Here is a 22,225-nt window from a genome sequence, read left to right as displayed (position 1 = left end):
AAAGGGCTGAGAAACACCTGAAAAAATGTTCAACATCCTTAGTCATCAGGGAAAGGCAAACCACACAACCCTGAGATTTCACCTCACACCACTCAGAATGGCTAAGATCAAAAATTCAGGGGACAGCAGATGTTGGTGAGGATATGGAGAAAGAGGAACACTCCTCCATTGCTGGTGGGGTTGCAAGCTTCTACGTTAAGATTAAATAGTCAGTCACATTGCTCAGGAGGCCAGTCAAGTTAATGTACTTAACTGAAATTAATTACAGACAGTTGTCAGGAGGAAAGAACACTATCTGGATTTTTATTTTCTGCTAGCAAATCAATAATAGTATATTCTAAGGTAAGAGAGAAGAGTATGGGGAGATTGGTGTTTAGATTATACTTATTTGGAGAGCTTTATCACACATACTGGCCTAATGGAATCAATCATGTAAATATACTGATCTGCAGATCCTGGGAGCTTTTGGGACTCTAAATAGAGATTTGAAGATAATCAATATGTAAGTTAAAGCCATAGGACAGAAGAAGACAAAGCTAAGAGCTTCTGGAAACTATGTCAGATTAAGGAAAGAAACAAGTATGAATGTCTGGGTATTACAAGATTTAGAATTAATAAAACATTATAAAATATAAGCAAGACAGTCTAAGAAAGGATGGACAGAAAGGTCAGGAAAAAATAGAAAACTTAAAGTGGAAAATCTTCCAGAAACAGAAGCCAAAGGACTTGGAAAAGCAATGTGCTGAAAGCTGAGTTTGGGGATTCTACGTCAAGTGTAGAGTTACACTAAACAACATTTGTTAATCACTATGACAAAAAATGACGCCAGGCACTCCAGGGAACTGTAACAAGAGATACATTCAGGAGATCAGACAAAGACTCTAGATAAAAGCTTATTCTGTTATTTGTAAAGGCCCACAACAGTATCTACTTGTTACTAAAAATCGTGTGAAAGAAAATTTCATTTTAATTTGAAAGGCATCTTTGAGTAAGAGCCTAAATCAAAAAGAAAGATAACACTATAAATTCTGTATTCAGAGTGTTGTGTTTTAATATAAAATGTTCCTGAGAGATTTATGTTTGAATATGTCATCTCAGCAGCTGGCACTTCTTAGGAAGGTTGCGGAACCTTTGTTAGAAGGAAGTTTTCCAGGGGAAAGTACATCACTGGAGGACTAGTCTTGAGGTTTTATAGCCTGGCCTACTTCCAGTTTCTGCTCTGCTTCATGGCTGAGAATACAAGGTCCAGTTATTGGTGGACACCAATGTCTGCCACCATGCCTTCCCCCTGATATTGAGTATATCTCTGTGGAACCATAAACAAAAAGAAGTTCTTCTTCCTTACGTTGCTTTGATCAGGAATCTTGTTACTATGTATAAAGTAATTACGACAAAAGTCATATTTCATTGAGTTGTCTTGGTTTAGGAAGCTATATCTACTCTAAAGTGCTGGGACTGGGTGGGGCAAAGATGGCTTTTCAGAGAACATCTCTGTAAATCTGGCATTCAGAACTTGACTCATACATCTGAATCATGCATTTCACAATTTTCATAGAAATCTACAAAATTTCTATGAAGATAAGATTCAGGATAAATAATAAAATTTTTTTTACTTAAGTATGGCCAGGTATTTTAAAATATGAAACTTAAGTTCCTGGAGCAATATTTATGTATATCCAACAATTAAAAAAAAAAAACCCTTTTAAGAACTTTTCCCTGAGTATGAAAGACTTGAAATGTAAATATTGTGAGTGATTATGCTTCCTTGTACTCTTATATTTACTTTTCCACACATTAAGGTAGGTATCAGACAATGAATACTTATTTTCCCCAGAAGCCCAGATCCATTAGGGTTATCACAAAGACAGTGTGCATGTTATGTATGCTTGTGTGGGTCTGAACTCAATAAATAATTTTGAAAACTACTGAAAAAACAAAAAGACCAATGTCTGTGAAGTGAATGTGTGGAGATCAATTGAGGGGAGTGTATATCTATCAATATGGCTTCATGGTATTCCACAAGGGAGTGTTCCCATAATTCTTTGTTGTTATCTAAGACTCTAAGGTGTAAACAGAGTTCTTGGAGTTACCAAAAAAAAAACCCTAATAATCACTGAAATTTACATTTCCATTCATTTTTATTTAAGTAAAAAATTACAGGTGTTATTGCATAAGCTCATTTACATACTAACTTATTTTCACCTTCGCTAATTTTGTACACAGTGGAATAAATAGAAATCACTGACATGGAGATAGCATAACAGAAGGCAGTATGAATAGATGTCAGGACAATACTCACGGCCAGGCAGCGTCTGTGTGGAAATCCAGTTGGAGGCATTGCCGTACCCAGCATTGGTGCTAGCAGCCACTTGGAATCTATACCATCGAAACTTCTTTAACCCATGCACGGTTACTTCTGTTTGGTTTGCTTCATAGAGGTATTGAACTTCCTGATGTTCAACACATTCCTCAGGCTCCCATTCTCGGCACTTCTGAGCACGAAGCTGAGTAGTTATCTTGTAATTTTGGAAGTATCCAAGGATAGTGTCAGGTTTCATCCATGTTAGAGTAGCACTAGTTGACCAGACACTAGAAAAAGCTATACTTGAGGGAACACTGGGAACTAAAAAGTAAAGGGAAAAATTACAGACATTACAATGCAACCTATGGAGTTCAGTCACGTGATGACAGCGCTGAGATCATTGCCTTCAAGGTTAATGAGCCGAATCTCATGCTGATGCTTTGGGGTCCATCATTTCAAAAAGGAAAAGGACAAGTATTTTGATTAACTTTCATTTCTAACTTGACTGCAGAACCCACTCTGAAATGGTTTATAGAAAAGTACTCTGGCTTTGTATAGAAAATTTTTACTGATACAACAATAATCATATGCTCACATCATTCTTAGAATTTCCCTAGATATGACCTCTATTTTATATTTATGGTTCAGTTCCTAAGAAAGATTATGTATTTATTTACTTAAGTATCTAGGAAGCAGTAAGCACATTTTTTTTCTGCTTATTAAAATTGCTTTTTATTTCTTTTCGTGTGAAGTTTTTTGTATTGTGTTGTGAACTCATCAAACAGCCATTTGGGATTGTTCGGACCATATCCCTTATCATTTCACTAGCATAGACAAATTTATATAAACATTACTTTGAAATCCATAACTTCCTGAGCATAATTTTTTGATTGGTTCCTTGGTTTTTTTTGTTTTGTTTTGTTTTGAGACATAGTCTCTAGCAGCCCAGGCTGGCCTCAAGATTCACCACAAAGCTGAACTCTTGGGTCTTCCCACCTCTGACTCCTGAGTACTAGGATTACACATGTGTGCCACCACACCTACGTGTCTATGTTCCCAGGGTTGGCATATCCAGAGACAGGATGATTTAGGACACAAGTTTCTGGCCCACAAGCCTGACTCTGAACCCTACCCTACCCAGTAAGCACATTCTTTATAGTGTAAGCTTTAATGAAAAACCATTTTAAATAAACAATCTTACTTAATGAATTTATATAATTACTTGAATGTGATTTATATCACGTATTGACGCTTTCTGTATTGTTATCCAACACAGTGGCATTAATGTATGGAATATGGTAGCAATAGATTGTCACAGCTGTGTGTTCTTATTGAAGCCCTACAACCCTTTGTTTCCTGACTGGGAACTACCTATCGGACTCTAAACCCACTGTTAGGGAACCATGTTTTTATTATAAATTTATTGGAAAGTAATAAGAGCAAATTATAGTTGAAACTATGAAAGATCAATATGTTGTGTAGTCCTGTAAGTGTTCTCAAGCGTGCCTGCCCATGTACACCTTCAATACCCTTATAAAGAGGACATAAAAAGATTGATAATGATATTTCAAAATTGCATGACTCATGGAAATTATGACACTATTCAACTTAAGAGTAAAGTTAACAAATGCTCAAGCAACCTGCTCATTACTAAATATGTCAAATTAGTAAAATATTTGGTAAATATGTAAAAATCACTTACTACTTTGGATCATACGTCGGGTGCCAAAACTGTGATAAACAAGACTTAGATCTTTTCTCAGCGCAATTTATATTAAAGAAGGGTATTTACAATAAAGATACAAATATGGTAGGGGCTGGAGAGAAGACCCCATGGTTAAAAGAACTTGATATTCCCATGGAAGTCCCTGATTTTCTTCCCAGCACCCCACAGGGTTGCTTACTACCTTCTTTGCATTCAGTTCCAGGAGATCTGGTGCCCTCTCCTGGTCTTCACATGCACCAGGGACACAAGCAGTGCACATTCATGCACACACACACACACACACACACATTTTGCACACGTAAAATGGAAGGCAACCATTGATGTAGGAAAAAGTAACTAAGGGAGGAATAAAAGAAGGTGTCATAGATAATAACCTATCAAATGAAAAGATATTAAGTTCCTGATAAAGGGAAGGGATGGAGTTGTGAAAACATTTCAAGAAGGAATACCTCTGATGGAGGAAACATTGATTAAAGTGCCTCTGATGAGATGATGCCTGTCTCTTTGTAAAATAACAAGGAGCAGGGAGTAGCCCGCAGGAGGGAAACTCTGAGAGCTGCAGGTCAGACTGTATGCATGGTTGCAGAGTATTGTTATGGCTTTTGCATGAGCAGAAGAATGGCAGGCTCCCGTGGGTTTCCACATAACCACTACATTGGTTAAGGGGAGACAAAGTGGGGAAGGGGGAAGTAATGAGCAGGCTTTGTAACATAGATGCAAAAGGCGCCAGTGGCCTGGACTCAGATGAGAGTGGAAGGTGTCAGACCTGGAGTATGCCTTGAACTGGAGATGACAGGATTACATCATGTGTGACTTGAAAGGTGTGACAAAAGGAAGGAGAAATGGATGTTCCTAGGCCTTGCAACTGAGCAAGTTGAAAGATGAGAACAAATCGAAAGATGGGAGGGAGTTCTGGGCAAGGAGGAATGTTTGAACAAAAGAAGGAAGCATTTTTTTTTTTTTACTTTTATTTATTTTATTTTATTGGTTATTTTATTTGTTTACATTTCATATGTTATCTCCCCCAGCCCCAGTTAAACCCTTTATCCTCTCCCCTGTCCCCTGCTTCTATGAGGGTTCATCCCCATTTGTTTACATTTCAAATGTTATCACTCAGGTCTCACCTCCAGGAATTCCTCACCCCATCTCTGTCCCCTTTGCCTCTAAGAGGGTCCTCTCCAACCCACCCACCCACTTCCCCCTCACTCCTCCAGCATCCCCCTTTTCTCAGGCATCAAGCCTCCACAGGACCAAGCACCTCCCCTCCCACTGATGCTAGATGAAGCTGCCTTCTGCTATATATGCAGCAAGTCCCTGGGAGCTCTGAGGGCTCCTTTAGTTGATACTGTTGTTCTTCCTATGTAGTTGCAAACCCCTTCAGCTCCTTCAGCCCTTCCCCTAACTCTGCCATTGGGGTCCACAGGCTCAGTCCTATGCAGATACTCACAGCCAACCACTGGACTGAGTCCAGGGACCCAAGAACAAGCTTTTATTTTTTTAGTATGATAACTCTGAAATTCCTCTCAGATGCTCAACACAAAAGAGAAATGACAGACAGATATTCAAGTGTGGAGTTCTGTAGAACGGCACAGATGCTGGATGTCTTAAAGTTTTGAATTATTCATAACATGTGTCACTGAAAGCCAATGCAAATTTTTTATTTGATTCTTAAATTTTTACTAAATCATCTTCAGGTAAGTTGCTTTCTATGTATTGGTACTAAAATGTAGATAATAGAGGATATGTATTATTGGAAAAGCATTATTTAAAGTTATAGAATCTGCTTCAATTAATTTCAAATACTAATACTTAACACCAAAACTTATTGCTTAAGTATTACTTCAAAAATAGCATATGCTCAGTAAAATATTTGTTATGCTACATATAACCCACTATGTTTAATCTTTACATATTATGAACAACAAGCAATCAGAGAAAATATTCTGAAGAAATATATTTTAAGTGAAGCAGTGCTTTAGAATTGTTTGAAAAGTTAGCAATTCCACAACTTACTCAAATCTTTCAGTGACTAATTTTAAACTGAGTTCACCTGAGCATACTATATATTTTTAAAAACTTCTAACATAAAGCAGAGAAGTACAAATGTCTTGACGGCTCAGGAGAAGTTTCCAGAGAAGAGCCAGCATATGGGACAGAATTTCTCAGGTTGTGACGATGGAGATATCACCATTGTTAAGTCAAGTTTGATCTAATTTTGACAACAGCAGAATAGAAGAATTGCACAAGGGCTCAGGGAGTTTTTTTGAAGGGCTCACAAATAGCTTGTGTTGCAATGAAAAGCTACTAAAGTGTCACAGTGAACTAGTCAGAAAGGACATTTTAACAAGTGCAGTCCTGTACTTATCCCTGAGAAGACAAAAAATTTATAATAATACTTGATTTGTCAAGGAAAGAAGTTAGAAGTCCATTGCAGGGGTGAGCTCTGATCTTTTTCATTAATAATTTATTCATTTACTTAACTTCCTCTCCCTCCTCTCTAGTCTTGCCCTCTTTCCTCCCATCCCCCCATCCCCTTTCCCTTTCTCCTTAGAGAAGGGGAGGCCTCCTTGGGGGTGGATGGAGGGAGATAACTGAGTGGGAAAAGGGTTGGGAGGGGAATAGGAGTGATCTAGCATGAGGAGGACTGAGGGAGAGAGAATTGGGAGAGAAAACTGTAATGAGGGGGACGAGTGGCAGGAGCATCTCTGGGATGAGCTAGAAACCCAGGGCAGTGGAAACCCTCAGGAATCTATGAGGGTGTTCCTATCCAAGACTCCAAGCAATAGGAGTTATGGACCTGAAATGACCACCTCCTGTAACCACAAAAGACTTCCAACCCACTCAAAAAACCTTTGATTCAAATTTGTTCTGACTCCAAGATGTGCAAGGATAAAGAGCAAGCAGAAATTGAGGGAATGGTCAACCAACAACTGGTCCACCTTGAGACCAAAGCCTTAAGAGAGAGAGCCCACCCCTAATACTATTCATGACACTTTGTTACACTTGCAGACAGGAGCCCAATGTGATTGTCATCTGAGAGACTTCATCCAGCAGCTGATGGAAGCAGATGCAGAGTCCCATCGCCAAATATTAGGCAGAGCTCAGAGAATGTTGTGGAAGAATGGGAGGAATGGTTGAAGGAGCCAGAGGTATCAGGGACACCACAAGAAAACCTGCAGAATCAACTAATCTGGGTCCACAGGGCCTCACAGAGACTGAATCACCAACCAGAGAGCATGCATGGGACAGACTTAGGCCCCACACACATATGTAACAAATGTGCAATTTGGTCTCCATATGGGTCCCCTAACAACTAGAGCAAGGGCTGTCTATGACTCTGTTGCCTACCTTTGGATCCTTTGCCCCTAACTGGACTCCCTTGTGTAGCCTTAATAGACACCTAGTTCTACTGGAACTTGACACACTCAAGCAGGTTGATATCTATAAGAGCTCTGATTTTTATCTCATTGTTGCTTAAATCTCTAAGAGAGGGAAATGAATGGCAAAATGATTGACTTTTAGAATTAGAAGGAAGCTTAGACACCAGTGATCTTGGTCAACTTGTCTTGTTATATGTAAAGGTCTATAAGATTGCTTACACACATGGCTTCTTGTTTTCCCAAACACTGATCCAGGGAAAGGAGAGTAACCCTGCTGCTTTAAGAGTCCACATCCACATCCACATATTTTAAAATAAAATGATATCCAGTCGACCCGACCATGAGTTCTTGAAAAGTAAAACAATTTCTTTGGTTGTTATAGACTAGTAAAGAAGAGAACTGAAGTAAGAGATAGATTCAGTGTTTAAACGGAAACACTAAAACAAAACACCTCTGCTCCTGCCTCCCCATGATGGTGATAATTTATTATATAACAATGGAAATCCAGCACCATTTTCTTCTACAAAATAATCATTCATCATTTGTGCATCACCTGATTCAAATAGCAGAACAAAGAGAAACTCAAAATCTAAAGTAGGCCTTCATTTTATATTGAACCTAGAAAGAACTCTATTGGTTTGTATGGCCTTTATTATTAAGATCTGATATATACTTTCCCACAAACCTTCATTCAAGTCTGCATTAAATATTCACTCTAACGTGTAGTCTATTTCCCTCACAGTTTAACTCTAATAAGCTGTATAAAACATCCAGAAAGCAGAAAAGCCCATGAGGTCTCAGCTCTCCACCAAGATCTACAAGCAATTGAGGAATGTGAAGTATGGGACAAATAGTCTTCTCTGGGGAAGGGTACACTGATAAACCTATCCAATACTAAATGCTCTACCCTGAAATTATACATATCAATAGCATTATACAGATTTAGAAGGTTATATGTATATTTATATAATCATATATATATATACACATATATATATATGGATGTATATAATAGCAATTAATTTTTTCATTAATGAAAAAAGAGGCCATGAATTTGACAAAGAGCAAGGAAGAGTATATGGAAGGGTTTGGAGGGGGTAAGTGGAGGGAGAAATCATGAAATTATATTATAACCTCAAAGCTAAAAAAAAATCTAGAAAAATTGCATCTGTACATATATCAACAAAATATTAAATAATAATGATAAAATATGACAAGCCACCAAACACATAGAATATCACTGTAGATATTGGCTCATATCTACCATGACCTAGGCTAGGTCATATTTTTGAATACACAATTAAATGAACACATATGATAAGGTTTAATTTAGATGGCTTGAATAAGCTCTACTGATGAGAGACGAGTTGGTAAGAGAGTAGAAAATGAGAAGTAGCATGTTGTATGAATAGCATCAGGTTAGAATAAGACCCAAAGGGAAAACAGAACTTGGCATATTGAAAATATTGGGTGTCCAAGAAGAAGAATGGAAAGAGAGACAGTTGGACATCTAGGCAGAAACATGTGAAGCTTTCTAGACTGATAAAAGGTGTTAGTTTGTGACTAAGTAAAATAAAGAGATGATACTTTTAAAAAAATTTATTAAAGTTTCCATTGCCCTTTGTCAAATTCATTGCATTATTTTCCTTGGGAGCCAAGTACATTCAGATATTAGGAAATGAGTCTTCAATAACAAAATTTGATGCAGAATAAATATTTCATTAAATTACTGGTTCATAGAATCTAGTATTCCAGAGAAAGAAATTTTAAACGGAGCCATACTTTTTCTGACAAAGAAACCAAGCCCAGGTATGGGGTTTTCTTACTTTGGTCGGGGGAACACATGCTCATATGCTGAATCCTGTTCTGTTGCAAACCTTCAGACAGCCACACAGACTCAACCCTGGGCAGTGTGGATACTCAGCATGTATTTGTGAGAATAAATTATAACATTAAAATGGTCCTTTAATTGTGACATAGCATCAAATATAGCACACATTTTTTTCTTTTTATTAAACATAGAACTAGAAATGATGAACTAGAAATGATCAGACCCCAAATAGATGAGGCTTTGCACGGATAATGCATCACAGGACAACTTCACAAATACTCATCAGTGACCAGCAGTAACTCTCATTTATACCCAGTCTCTTCACTTTTGATGAACTGTGTATGGAACTGGACTATTTCAAGGCAACTGCCCTATTGAATTACAGATACAAAGAGGATTACACTCACTTTAGCATGGAGAATCAGATTTCCATTCCTTAAGAATGACGAAAAACCTCAAACTCTTTCTATCCCCAGATGGTACTAATTTGAACACATCATGCCATGGTTCCTGGAGAAATCACACAGCTTGCTTAGATTTTCTAAACATGACTGAACTGTGATGAAGCAATCAACATTAATGGCGAAGGTATTTAGGAAATTACAGCTATATTCATAAATTATTTGTATCAGAAAAACATGTTCATCACACTTGAATTGAAGAGTCTGTATAACTATGTAAAACTTGATACAGATTTAAATATTGCCCAGCCTTCAAGGACTAAATTACATTTTCTCCTGAGAGGATGAAAGTACATATAAAATTTAATTATTATGTTAATTTATGAATGTTACTTCTTAGGAACCAGCCTCTTTTGCAGGATTCTGGTAGTAGTTTTATTTAATTTCTCATCACCTAGTTAAGTACACTAATGGGCAAAATCAAATTTTAAAACTTCCCTATTTTTAACTATGTATTTTAGAGCTTTATGCATCTTAATAAATAGATGTCTACACTATCTGATATTTTTATTAATTAAGTGTATCTATAAAAAATAAAAATTAACATAATTTTCAGTGTTGGTTAAGAAATGTTTAGTCTCTAAAACTTTTATGTGATCTATATTAAACGATGAGTGACAGAAGTATAACCACACAAAAATATCAGTGTGCTAAAACTAACACATATGGATCAATACTAAGATTAAAATTTTATTAATTTTTCACTGATTTGAATTTAATCAATACCCTTCATTATATATTTATCATGAATTTTGTAGTTTACAAGTCTAAATGCATAGGTTATTTTTATATTCAATATATATTTTTTATATTTCTTACATACAATAACTCATTTTAAAGAACCCACACTAAAGGGTCTATGAAAACAGGCAAAGGTATTCCAGCAGGTTGAATATGGATAGCCTCATATAAGTGGCAATAAAATGTTTTCCCCAGGCTGGTAATCATGTTAGGTAGAAGAAAGATAGTCATCACAAGGTTATATTAAAAACAATACCATAAGGTATGGTATTATTATTGAAAGGTATATATACATGTATGTGCATGATGTGTCTGCAGAGTCTAGAAGAATGCATAGGATATCTTAGAACTGGAGTTACAAGTGGTTGTGACTTGCTAGGTGGATGCTCAGAACTGAACCTGGATCGTCTACAAAACTAGCAAGTGAGGCATCTCTTTAGCTCACAAAATGTAAGTTTTGAAGAAACCAGTTGCACATTATAATATAATACAGATCATGATGATAAAGAATAATGATAAGTAGCACCAAGAGGAAATACAAAGTTTGTGATGATATATTTCATAGAGAGAAAATTGAAATGCAGTGAATTAAATGAACTCAGTATTAGGTTAGTGGCCGACATGGATATTGCAGAAATAAACCATGAAATTGACTCTAATACAAAAATAATACAAAGATAAAATCAAGATTATAAATCTTCATAACCATAAAGATAAAATAAATGAACAAAAATGCAATCATCTCTGGCACTGAATTATAATTCATTTACATATATACATATATCTTCCACAGGATCATATAAAGAGTTACTGTGCAATGAAGAACGTCTTAATAAGAGCTTTATAGAGTAAATAGCATATTTAATTTGGCTCTCATTATGTTTCTCAGTGTAGGCAGATGCAAAATATTTCCACTTAGTAAACATACTGTTTTCACTACTTGTCATGCTATAATACTCACTTCACTATTCTTGTCTGCTTAATTTTGAGATATTGGGATAATCAGCACACATTTAACAAGATCTGCTACACAAGCATCGTCTAGATAAGACTACATAGTGAGAATAAAGACTCAGAACAGTAAACCAAATTGAATCATTTTCAACAGCTTATTAAAACAGTGGGAAAGAGAACTTATAAAGTATCCACAATGAGAAAAGACTCACTAAAAACTTTGCAGGATCTCTTTAGTACACACATTGATAGACGGGCAAATTATGGTCCAGGTTCCCATGGCATTTGGCTACAATACCTTTAGTCTTTAAGCCAAGTATTGTTGAGCACATGGCTACATTAAAATATATTAATAAAACTTCTGAGAAGAAAGTCAGATTTTGGAGAATAATAGAATAAAAATGTCATTAAAAATATCCAGTGTGGATGTAAAATAAGTAGTATTGTTTATAGAGTCATTAGCTTTTACAGCTCTATAATAAGCCATAGCATGAGAGTATCTATTAAAATAGTATTTTTGATACAAATTGTCTTAGTCAAATAATCTTCTTGTAAGATCATGCCTATAGTACCTAGATATCAAGTTTAACTATTGACAACAGTGATCAAATTAGAAAGGGATCGGGGTTTGTAGGGGTCTGTTTGGTTGAAGGTGTGTACAAAAATAAAATATTGGCTCATGTCTTGTCAGCAGAACGAGAGGGTTTTTTTTTTTTGGAAGGAAAAGCTTTGGTGTGAAAGAGGCTGTTGTAAATCCAACTTGGGAAATATCTGTGTATGTATAAGCAACTGAATTATGATAGTGAATGAATGTTCTATACTTAGAGTATCGGAGCGCCAGGTGGTGAAGACTTGGTTGTTTTCTTATGTCAATCTTCAATGGCCAGTTAAATAGAATAAGAAAACTGGCAGAAGGGGCTCAGGTTAAACCATAATCCCTGGCCAACATTGAGACCTAATGATTATTAGTATAACTAAGGGATAATAGGAAAAACAAAATCCATGTGTAATTGAATGAATGGAGTTCAAAAGACGTGTGCCACAACACTAGTCCTAATTGAATAATTATTTTTTTTAAAAAAAATCTGTCTTTTGAGACCTGTATTTCTACAAAAAGAAACATTGATTAAAAGTTGTACATACAAAAGATGGCCTACAAATGTATAAACTGTAAGAAAGTATTCATAATAGACAATTAAGAATTTGAAATCTTCGGGAGCCTATGATAAGTAAGATGGAGAGTAAGAGGGAAGAAACTATCAAAAGAATCTCTAGTTACCAAAATATTTATGAACAGAATGTCAAATAATATATACAAATACATGGATATTTTTATACCACTCAGCCTGGCACTAGGATTGTTGTTTGTTATGTCTTCTGTGATAAGAACGTTATGTCTTCTGTGATAAGAACGTTATGTCTTCTGTGATAAGGATTATCTATGCATGCAACAATCCTAGTGCCAGGCTGGAGAGAAAGATTAGTGGTTATGAACACTGTTTGCTCTTCCAGTGGACCCAGGTTCAATTCCCAGCACCCACATAGTGGTTTACAACTGTTTATGACTGCAGTTCCAGGGGACCTGATGCCCTCTTTTGCTCTGAAGCATTCTAAGTTCATGGGAGACGGAAAAGCTCACACAACTACAAGCACGTTCACAAAAAGAAGGAAAAACTCCTAGCACCATGATTCAATACCATCCCATGAGCTGTTTGTCAAAAAATCTACAGAGGTAAAAAAAAACAATACAGAATATGCCCATTGTTCTTTTTTTTTCTTTGTAGTATTTTTGGGCCATAGGCTTTATTTTTAAACAATTGGAAATTTGACTTTCTTTTACATTTGTGTATATTAATTTACTTTCTAGTGCATAAAAATTCTGACAGAGCTCTTTCTTCTCCTAGAATCTCAATTTCATTAGAATCTGATATACAATTAAATTCTGAGTCTCAGGACTTGTTCCAGTTCTCTCTGTATATCAGAGATGAATCTCCCAGAGAAGGCCAGACAGTTGAAGTTCCCTACCCTGAATCTGGCCTCTGTTCATAAGTGGTCCATGTTCTCAGCTAAAATGAACAGCACTCAAGTTGTGCCCTAAAGGAACTGTTTTTTTGTTTTGTTTTTGTTTTGTTTTTATTTTATTTTATTTTATTTTTATTATTTTCTTTATTTACATTTCAAATGCTATCCCAAAGGTTCCCTATACCCCCCTGCCCCTGCTCCCCTACCCATCCACTCCCACTACTTGGCCCTGGCCTTCCCTTGTGCTGGGTCACATAAAGTTTGCAAGACCAAGGGGCCGATTAGGCCATCTTCTGCTACATATGCAGCTAGAGACACAAGCTCAGGGGGTACTGGTTAGTTCATATTGTTGTTCCACCTACAGGGTTGCAGCCCTCTTCAGTTCCTTGGGTACTTTCTCTAGCTCCTCCATTGGGAACCCTGTGTTCCATCCAATAGTTGGCTGTGAGCATCCACTTCGGTGTTTGCCAGGCACTGGCATAGCCTCACAAGAGGCCACTATATCAGGGTCCCTTCAGCAGAATCTTGCTGGCATGAACATTAGTATCTAGGTTTGGTGGCTGATGATGGGATGGATTCCCGGATGGGGTAGTCTCTGGATAGTCCATCCTTTCATCTTAGCTCTAAATTTTGTCTCTGTACCTATATCCTTTCATGAGTATTTTGTTCCTTATTCTAAGGAGGAATGAAGTATCCACACAATGGTCATCCTTCTTGGTTTTCTTGTGTTTTGCATAATGTATCTTGGGTATTCTAAGTTTCTGGGCTAATATCCGCTTATCAGTGAGTGCATATCTAGTGACTTCTTTTGTGATTGGGTTACCTCACTAAGGATGATACCCTCCAGATACATCCATTTGCCCAAGAATTTCATAAATTCATTGTTTTTAATAGCTGAGTAGTACTCCATTGTGTAAATGTACCACAGTTTCTGTATCCATTCCTCTATTGAGGGACATCTGGGTTCTTTCCAGCTTCTGGCTATTATAAATAAAGCTGCTATGAACATAGTGGTAGTAATCAACAGCTCTTGAATTGAACTTAAAACCTGCTTAACAAGAGAGAAATGAGAAACTAGCTATTCTGAGCCTGGATGCCTAGTCAACTCCCTAGAGCTAGTTAAGTTTGTGATGGATCTTGGCAGAGAACCTCTAACCACCACAAGGACTAAACCAGCCCAATCTACACCTAACATTCTCAATATTTATCCTGATACCCACAGAGAAGTGTAGCTTTCATGTCTCCTCAAAGAAGCTGCTCATTTTAACAGAGACTACAAGAAAAGTCACAACTGATCAAAATGCAGAGTTTCAGAGCTCAGCCCCAACAAATCTATCTACAATACAACTCTTGCGTCTAAGGGAAAAGAAAGGGGGAGAAAGGGGAAAGAAAGCAAAGAGAGTGGTACATTGGAGGTATTCAAAGGGAGGTAAAATAATATATTATAACCATCCCAAACCATCAAAGAAAGTCAACCTATCAGGTGGGAAGTAGTACTTGTTGAATATACATCCTGGCTTGGACCTTAAATATTCTCGAAAAGGTCCATATGCTAAGAATGTGGTCTGCAGACTATAGTGCTACAGAAAGGTGACAATAAGCCACTGCAGACATGCCCTTGAGGTAGACATTGGGACTCAACCTTTAGCTTTCTGTCTTTGCTTTCTGGTAGCCATGATGTAAGTGGCAAATTCCCTTCTTTGATCTTCTTCATTTCTATGGGCCAAAAGCAATGTGTCAAAGTACTGATGGACTGAAACCCCTGAAAACATAAGCCAAAATAAATTCCTATTCTTTTAAGTTGTCAAATTAGGGTATTTACCCTAGGGACAAATAGCTGACTAGCAAAAAGACTTATCTCCAATACATGCAAGGATTTCTTGTAACTTCATATTTAAAACATTAAGCACTTGAAGTTAAATAACAATTATTTTTATTATTTTTTATTGGATATTTTCTTCATTAACATTTCAAATGCTATCCCGAAGGTCTGACTTGAATAGAAACCTCCACAAATGAGATAAGGCAGCATCCCCATTACCTATTCCAGTATGCTTGAGTTTTTGTTGCTACAGTTTAGTTAGTTTCCCTCTATGGCTGCATTCAAATTTCTTGCAATGATATGGTAATTGTGAATAATTATATAAATAAAACGTGCCCATGTTGGACCTCTCATCATGAAGTCATTACTTAAATAACAGATCAATGAGAAATTCAGTAACCAATCATATACCTTTACTTTATTATTTCATTTACTTTACTTCATTTATTGTTCATTATGTATTTTTATTTTTAGTTCAGACATAGGCAAAGAATTAGACAGTTGTGTAACTTCCTTGTCTCATCACAATAACTTCCTGTGGCATATGAGGTCAACCATCATGGTAGCAAAGCAGTGTAGGTATAATGCTGAAGTAAATGAGAATCAGTGATAAATGGAGTTTTTGAAGAAATGGTTGACTAAGCAAGGTTTACAATGCTTCTCCACAGGAACTTTAGATGGGCAATCTCAAAAACCATGCAAACTGGACATACATGAGGGCAGTGGTTGTATTGAAGAAAGTATAGGATGGTGACGTATAGGAAATAATATCCAAAAAAAGGCTTACAGTTAAAGGAGCCATTTCAACAAAAGTTCAAAGAATAAAATGCTGTAAGGTAATCCAAACTTAGAAAACAATGTAACAGTTAACCAGAACATAGAAAATATCCTATTTACCTATCTATAAAATGGGGTGGGGGAGCCACTCTTGATAAGTTTTTGCAAATAAATAAGACAGAAATTCATGCCAGGTTTGATATAGACTTAATCTCAGGACTGGGAAGACTGGAGCAGAGGCGTCATGAATAGACAGTTGACTGACTGCACACTGAGGTACTGTCCCAGACACAACTGGAAAATGTGAATAAGTAAAACACTAATTTTTTATGTGATAACCATTATTTTTAGACAGACTATAAATAATTTATATATATTTATAACTGATAGTGGGGTGGTTTAAATAACTGCCTTCATAGGCTCAAGTATGGAACACTTGGTCCCCCATGGCAGTGGTGTTTGGAGAGGCTGGAGAGGTGTAATCTTACTGGAATAAGTTTGCCACTGAAAGTAGGATTTGAGAACTTAAGGCCTTTTCTCCACTCCGGGTTCATTCTCTCTGCTTAATGCTCACATATGCAGATGTGTACACTCAGGTTCCTGTTGTCATGGCTCTCTGCATGAGTGACTGACTCTGTCACAGGAAGCTCAAATGAATTCTTTCTTCTCTAATTTGTCTTGGCGGTAGTGCAGTATCATAGTAACAGTTAAAAGTATTTTATCAAACACCCCGAAGGTCAAAGGTCAATTATTGTTTGTCCCATTTACTACTAAGGTTGCTTTATTGGAGGCCAGGCTTATCTTTAATCCTAGCACTCTGAAGCAGAGGAAAGTGGATCTCTGTGAGGTCAAGGCTAGCTTAGTCTATATAGTGAATTCCAAGTCAGTCACAATTATATAGTATAGTATATATAGGAAGAGCTATACAGTAAGACCCTGTTTTAGTTTGAAGACTATTATGAGCTCACAGTAGCTTGCAAACACTGACTTCTCATATATAAATAAAATAAATCCATGAAAGTACAGAAATTTATTCATGATACTAAGTTCAGAACAGCTTGGATGTCCACCAAAAAAAAAAAAAATGACTCATAGATAATGGGATGTTTCTCTGATAGAAACGAATTTATGAACTAAAAATGTTACTGAAATCATAACAATATGAATCTCTAATTGGCATTGAAAGGACTAAGTAGACATGGAAGAGCAAATACAGCTTAAGAGCAAGTAGAGCTAGTCTATATAGATGGCCATGAGGACAGGGGTTGCCCTGAGGAATAGATATGGAAAAAGGACTTAGTTTACACACTGACTGGAAGTAGTAAAGTAGGTGGGTATTTGAAACTTTCAAAACTCACAGAACTTTTGCAACTAAACTTTGTGTATTTAACTATATGTAAACTGGACATAATCATAAAGTACTATAAAACCAAAAAAGCTCTTCTATAAAAGTTCAGTAAAAATATCCTAAATACATTTAATTTGTACATTTGATAGACACCAAAAATAATAGCTGTTGATGCCTCTGGACATTTTATGAATATAGACTTTAAAAGGAAAAAAGAACATGAGCTTTAAGATAAATCTAATATATCCACATCAATGGAAACCTGAGACTACCTTAAGTATATCATGGACAACTTTGGACATCATTATTTATGTTTAATTTGCAGGTGAAGTATATAAACTGCTTTGACAATAATTCACAAGACAGCTCTTAGGCATCATGGCTTATACATTTAATTAGTAACAACATAACATCATAAGAGAAACTTTGTATTAAATTTTGAGTTTACACCTTAAAACAATGTTAAACTCCTATATAAAAATTTCACTAATATACTTGTATACAGATAGTATAAAAATGAAGGTAGGCCCGGCAGTGGTGGCGCACACCTTTAATCCCAGCACTTGGGAGGCAGAGGCAGGCGNATTTCTGAGTTCGAGGCCAGCCTGGTCTACAGAGTGAGTTCCAGGACAGCCAGGGCTACACAGAGAAACCCTGTCTTGAAAAACCAAATAAAGAAACAAACAAACAAACAAATAAGAAGGTTGGCTTGCTGGTTCATGCCTGCCATCATAGCCTTCTGAAAACAGAGGCAGGGACATTGTTAAAATTTTGAGGACAACCTGGTCTAAGTAGAAAGTTGCAGACCAGCCAGGACTGTAGCAACCCTGGGTCAGAGACACAATTAAGTAAAGTTACGATGAAGATTGGAAAGAAAAACATGTGTAATAGAATTAATATAACTAGTAACAAACCACAAAACTAACCACTAATTTTAATGCATCCTTTAAATGGCATAGATTTAATTAAGTCATATAGATTTTTAGTACCTCCAATACTGTAAATTTTAAGGTAGTGACTCTTCCTAATAAGGTCTCTAATCACAGAACCAATGCAAACTTTACTTGATATTGTAGTAAAAATGGTGAAATTCAATTTCCAATTCTAATGCACTGATGTAATAAGAAATGGTGCTTTTATTCCACTTGAATTCCAAAAGACTCTTATTTTGGATAATATGTATTGTCATACACTAAAAAACTAGATCCTTCCTTAAATTTGTATTACTGTAATCTAAGGAACTTTAGTACTAGAAATTTAATAATAAGCTGTAATGACTAATGTTTGTATGGCTTATATGTTCAAATCATTTATATTACATTGATTTTAAGTCCAAATTAGCACATTCCTTTTGAAATGTTTCTGTGTTCAATTCATGTTTTTGAACACGTGAGGAATATTTATACCACTGTTAAATGTCATTTGTGCAGCCCATAATCTCATAAAAACAATAGATTGATTCTGAAAGTGGCAAGTACTATATTAGCTAGAAAGAAATACACACACACACACTAACTTAAAACTGGAAGTGAAAAAGAACAAGAGAAGAAAGTGAGGGAGGAGGTTCATATGCCAAGGCTGTTAAGAAGAGTATCAGGAATGGAAAATAAAGTAATAAGATATGTCCCAGTTCCTAAATAAGTCTTAAAACACGGCCCAAAGAACAGCTGGCTTTAGCTGGAGCCCGGAGGAAGCCAAGAATGGAGTTCACTTAATGAAAGATCTTTGAGTAACAAGGAGGTTGGGGGGAATTATACAGAGTAACTCAAATTCACTCTTTAAAAATCATGCTTAAAAGAACTTTTAAATTTACAACTTGATACCTAAGACTATTTGAAAATATCAAATATTGCCCCTTTGGAACTGATCCAAGGTTATATATATATATATATATATATATATATATATATATATATATATGTGTGTGTGTGTGTGTGTGTGTGTGTGTGTGTGTGTGTGTGTGTGTGTGTGGCAGAAGTCTAGAAACATTAAAACATTTCTCAGAATACGATAGTGGTTTTATAGCTATCCTGATATCAAGTTGTAGTGCTTTATGTTTTATAAGTCAAGCACAGGTTAGAAAATACAAATTGTTCTAAGTTTGTAAACCATATTTGAACAAAATTATATTTATCCTCATCTGTATGACTGTTACTCTAGATTTCTAATGAGAAAATTCTCAGAACAGAACCAACGTCTCCTATTTTACCTTGTAAAGTGGCATGGGCCAGCAATTCCAGTAAATACAAGTAATGTTTGAAATTTCTGGGTCTGGGATGCTCATGAGGCAGGAGGGGTATTCTAGACCCAAGCCAAAGTCATCCACAGAAACCAATGTAGAATGAACCCCATTTCTTTGGCTTCCTTCCTCCTGCTTACAAAGCAAAATTGCTCAAGTCATTTTTTAAATCTACTGAAGATCAAACATTGTATCATTAAAAAAATATAAAGCACAATAGATATATCTGCTTTTTCATTCTTCTCTAAAGGCCCCCTCATACAGCACCCTAAGTCCATCAAGTTGTATCTACTGGAATGGGTAGAGACCAACACAAATGAATTTCAAAAGATACCCTTGGATGGACTTGGAAGATGGCAGATTTGTACTTTCCAACTTTCCCACTGCCTACAACTACAAACTGGAAGGAAGGAGAAAGAGAGAGCTGACATAAGGACAGATGGAGCAAGCAGAGATTGGGGGTGTGTTACAATAGGAAGCCAAGGGGCAGGGTTAAAAGCATTGTGGGAGTCTAAAAGACAATTTTTGAAATGAAATGCCATAATGATATTGAATACCTTACAGGCTACTTTAAAACCTCAACATAAATGTGCTTTGTCAAAGCAGAGTGCTCTCGTAATCATAGTGCTGAGGGGTGGAGACAGGAGGATGGGAACTGCACACAGATAACCTGGCTTACAGGGGAAGTTCCATGCTAGTAAGTAACCATGCCTCATAAGACAAAGTGGACCCACCTGCTAAGTGACACCTGAGATTGTCCTCTCACTCTGACACGCCCACTCACACTCACACAGAGAGTGGGGAGAGGGAGGGAAGGACGCAGGGAGGGATGGAGGGAAAGAGAGAAAGCCCTGGAAAGAATGTCTGTCGGGGTCTAACACCAAGCAGTAAGAGTGAACCAAATTTGATTTCTTCTTATGTCAGGAATAACAGCAGAGTCTGGGACGCAGAGCTAGCTGCACACTGTGACTAATTTCCCACCATAAATTAAAAGCTTGCAACAGCTATAAAACTGCTTCCATCTGAACAATGAGTTCCTAGCACTTAGGAACATCTCATCAACAAGCAGTTCATGTGAGTCCTGATAAAAAAATTAGATACCTAACGAGGACAGTAATCATAAATATAATTATATACTAGATTCAGCATCTAATTTCAAAGATGAAAAAGTACTTTTGAAGCAGAAATTAATATTTCATCCGAATGACTCTTCTCAATTACAAGAAAGTTTGCATTTGCCTGGGAGGAGACAGCTCTGCTTAGTCTCATAGGTATGGCATGTGGAAATAATATACAGCAGTGGAGGAGAAGTCACCAGAACAATGCAAATCATTTCTTCCTCCTACAATCATGAAAGTGCCTGAATGTCAAAATCCTTCAGCCAAAATTTTTGACTAAACAAAACCAAAACTACATGATCTAAGTAAAGAGCAAAAAGCAGAATTAAGCATATTATTAACAATGTTATGCGTTTAAATGAGCAAAACGGGTGCTAATATAAAACTTCTGACTTTGGAAGTATGGAGCAATGTTTCATGGTTAGTCATTCTGACCCAGGGGTCAAAAGAACAAACTCTCGTAATGGGAGTACAATAAACCAACCAAGATGCCAATGACCAACTACTACATCTTTATTTCCTACCATTCTAGGTGAACTTCCAAAGCTGAATTAAGATCTATTCAAAGTTTTAAATAAAAACAAAATGTGACGAAGATCTGTACTCTGAAGTAAGATAGCTGTGTATCTAATGGCTATAATACCTAATAACTCTATATCTAATAGCTGTATATACACCAAGTCTTGGCTGTACCTCTGCTCTAATAACTGAATATCTGTTTTTTTTCTTGAGTAGCTTTAGTTCATAACATGATGTAAAAACTAACACACTGGTTTCTGAGAGTCTGAACTTCTCATTTATTTTAAAATCATTATACTTCCTTCCTTATTTTCTCATTCTCTAAGACCTGTCTCCACTCCTAAAGAAATTTTTTAACCTGCTGTTTCCTGATTAAAGACCACCTATGTGGACATGAAAATAATTTTTCTATTAGCAATAATCTGCTTTTCTCCCACTGTGAAATTTTTTGTCACCCCCTTATTGGACATGTGTGAAGTTATTCATCTGTTCTCTGACATACCCATATACTCGAGCCCACCACTTCAAAAAATTTAAAGGGGTGGCAATGCCTGTGGTATGCTCAGATGTATGGAGTCCAATACTTTAGCACTTGAGGTTTTGATGCAAAAAGACAGGAGACTGGAGCACCAAAGCTTGGGAAGTTAATAAAAGCTTTACTAAAGATGCCACATTTGAGCTGAAATTTGCCACTCTGTAGTAGGTGCTTAGCTAATGTTTCCTAAAATTACTAGATGAAGTCTATTGTATTAAGTAAAGTTTTATTAGTCATATCAACTATATGGGAAGAGATGCTGAAGGTATGTAAGGACATAGAGCTAGAGAAAGACAAATTCTAACTTGTGATAAGTTACAGATAATATTATAAAATATCTTGGTGTGACTCTAACCAAGCAACTGAAAGATCTGTACAACAAGAACTTCATGTCTCTGAAGAAAGAAATCGAAGACTTCAGAAAATGGAAAGATCTCCCATGCTCATACA

General features: G+C 36.4%; 1 protein-coding gene across 1 annotated transcript in view; it reads right to left on the bottom strand.

Annotated features, from left to right (window-relative positions):
- Ptprq (protein tyrosine phosphatase receptor type Q) overlaps window positions 1-22,225 on the bottom strand; it is a 188,705-nt gene that overhangs the window by 77,787 nt on the left and 88,693 nt on the right. The window contains exon 26 of the mRNA XM_021205432.1: window positions 2,300-2,623. Within this exon, the coding sequence (XP_021061091.1) occupies window positions 2,300-2,623 (324 nt within the window). The remainder of the gene's footprint in view (window positions 1-2,299; window positions 2,624-22,225) is intronic.

This window comes from Mus pahari, chromosome 9 (assembly GCF_900095145.1).
Source record: "Mus pahari chromosome 9, PAHARI_EIJ_v1.1, whole genome shotgun sequence".
Classification (NCBI taxonomy): Eukaryota; Metazoa; Chordata; class Mammalia; order Rodentia; family Muridae; genus Mus; species Mus pahari.
Note: the sequence above shows the minus strand (reverse complement) of the source record. Positions and strands in the feature narration are given on the sequence as shown.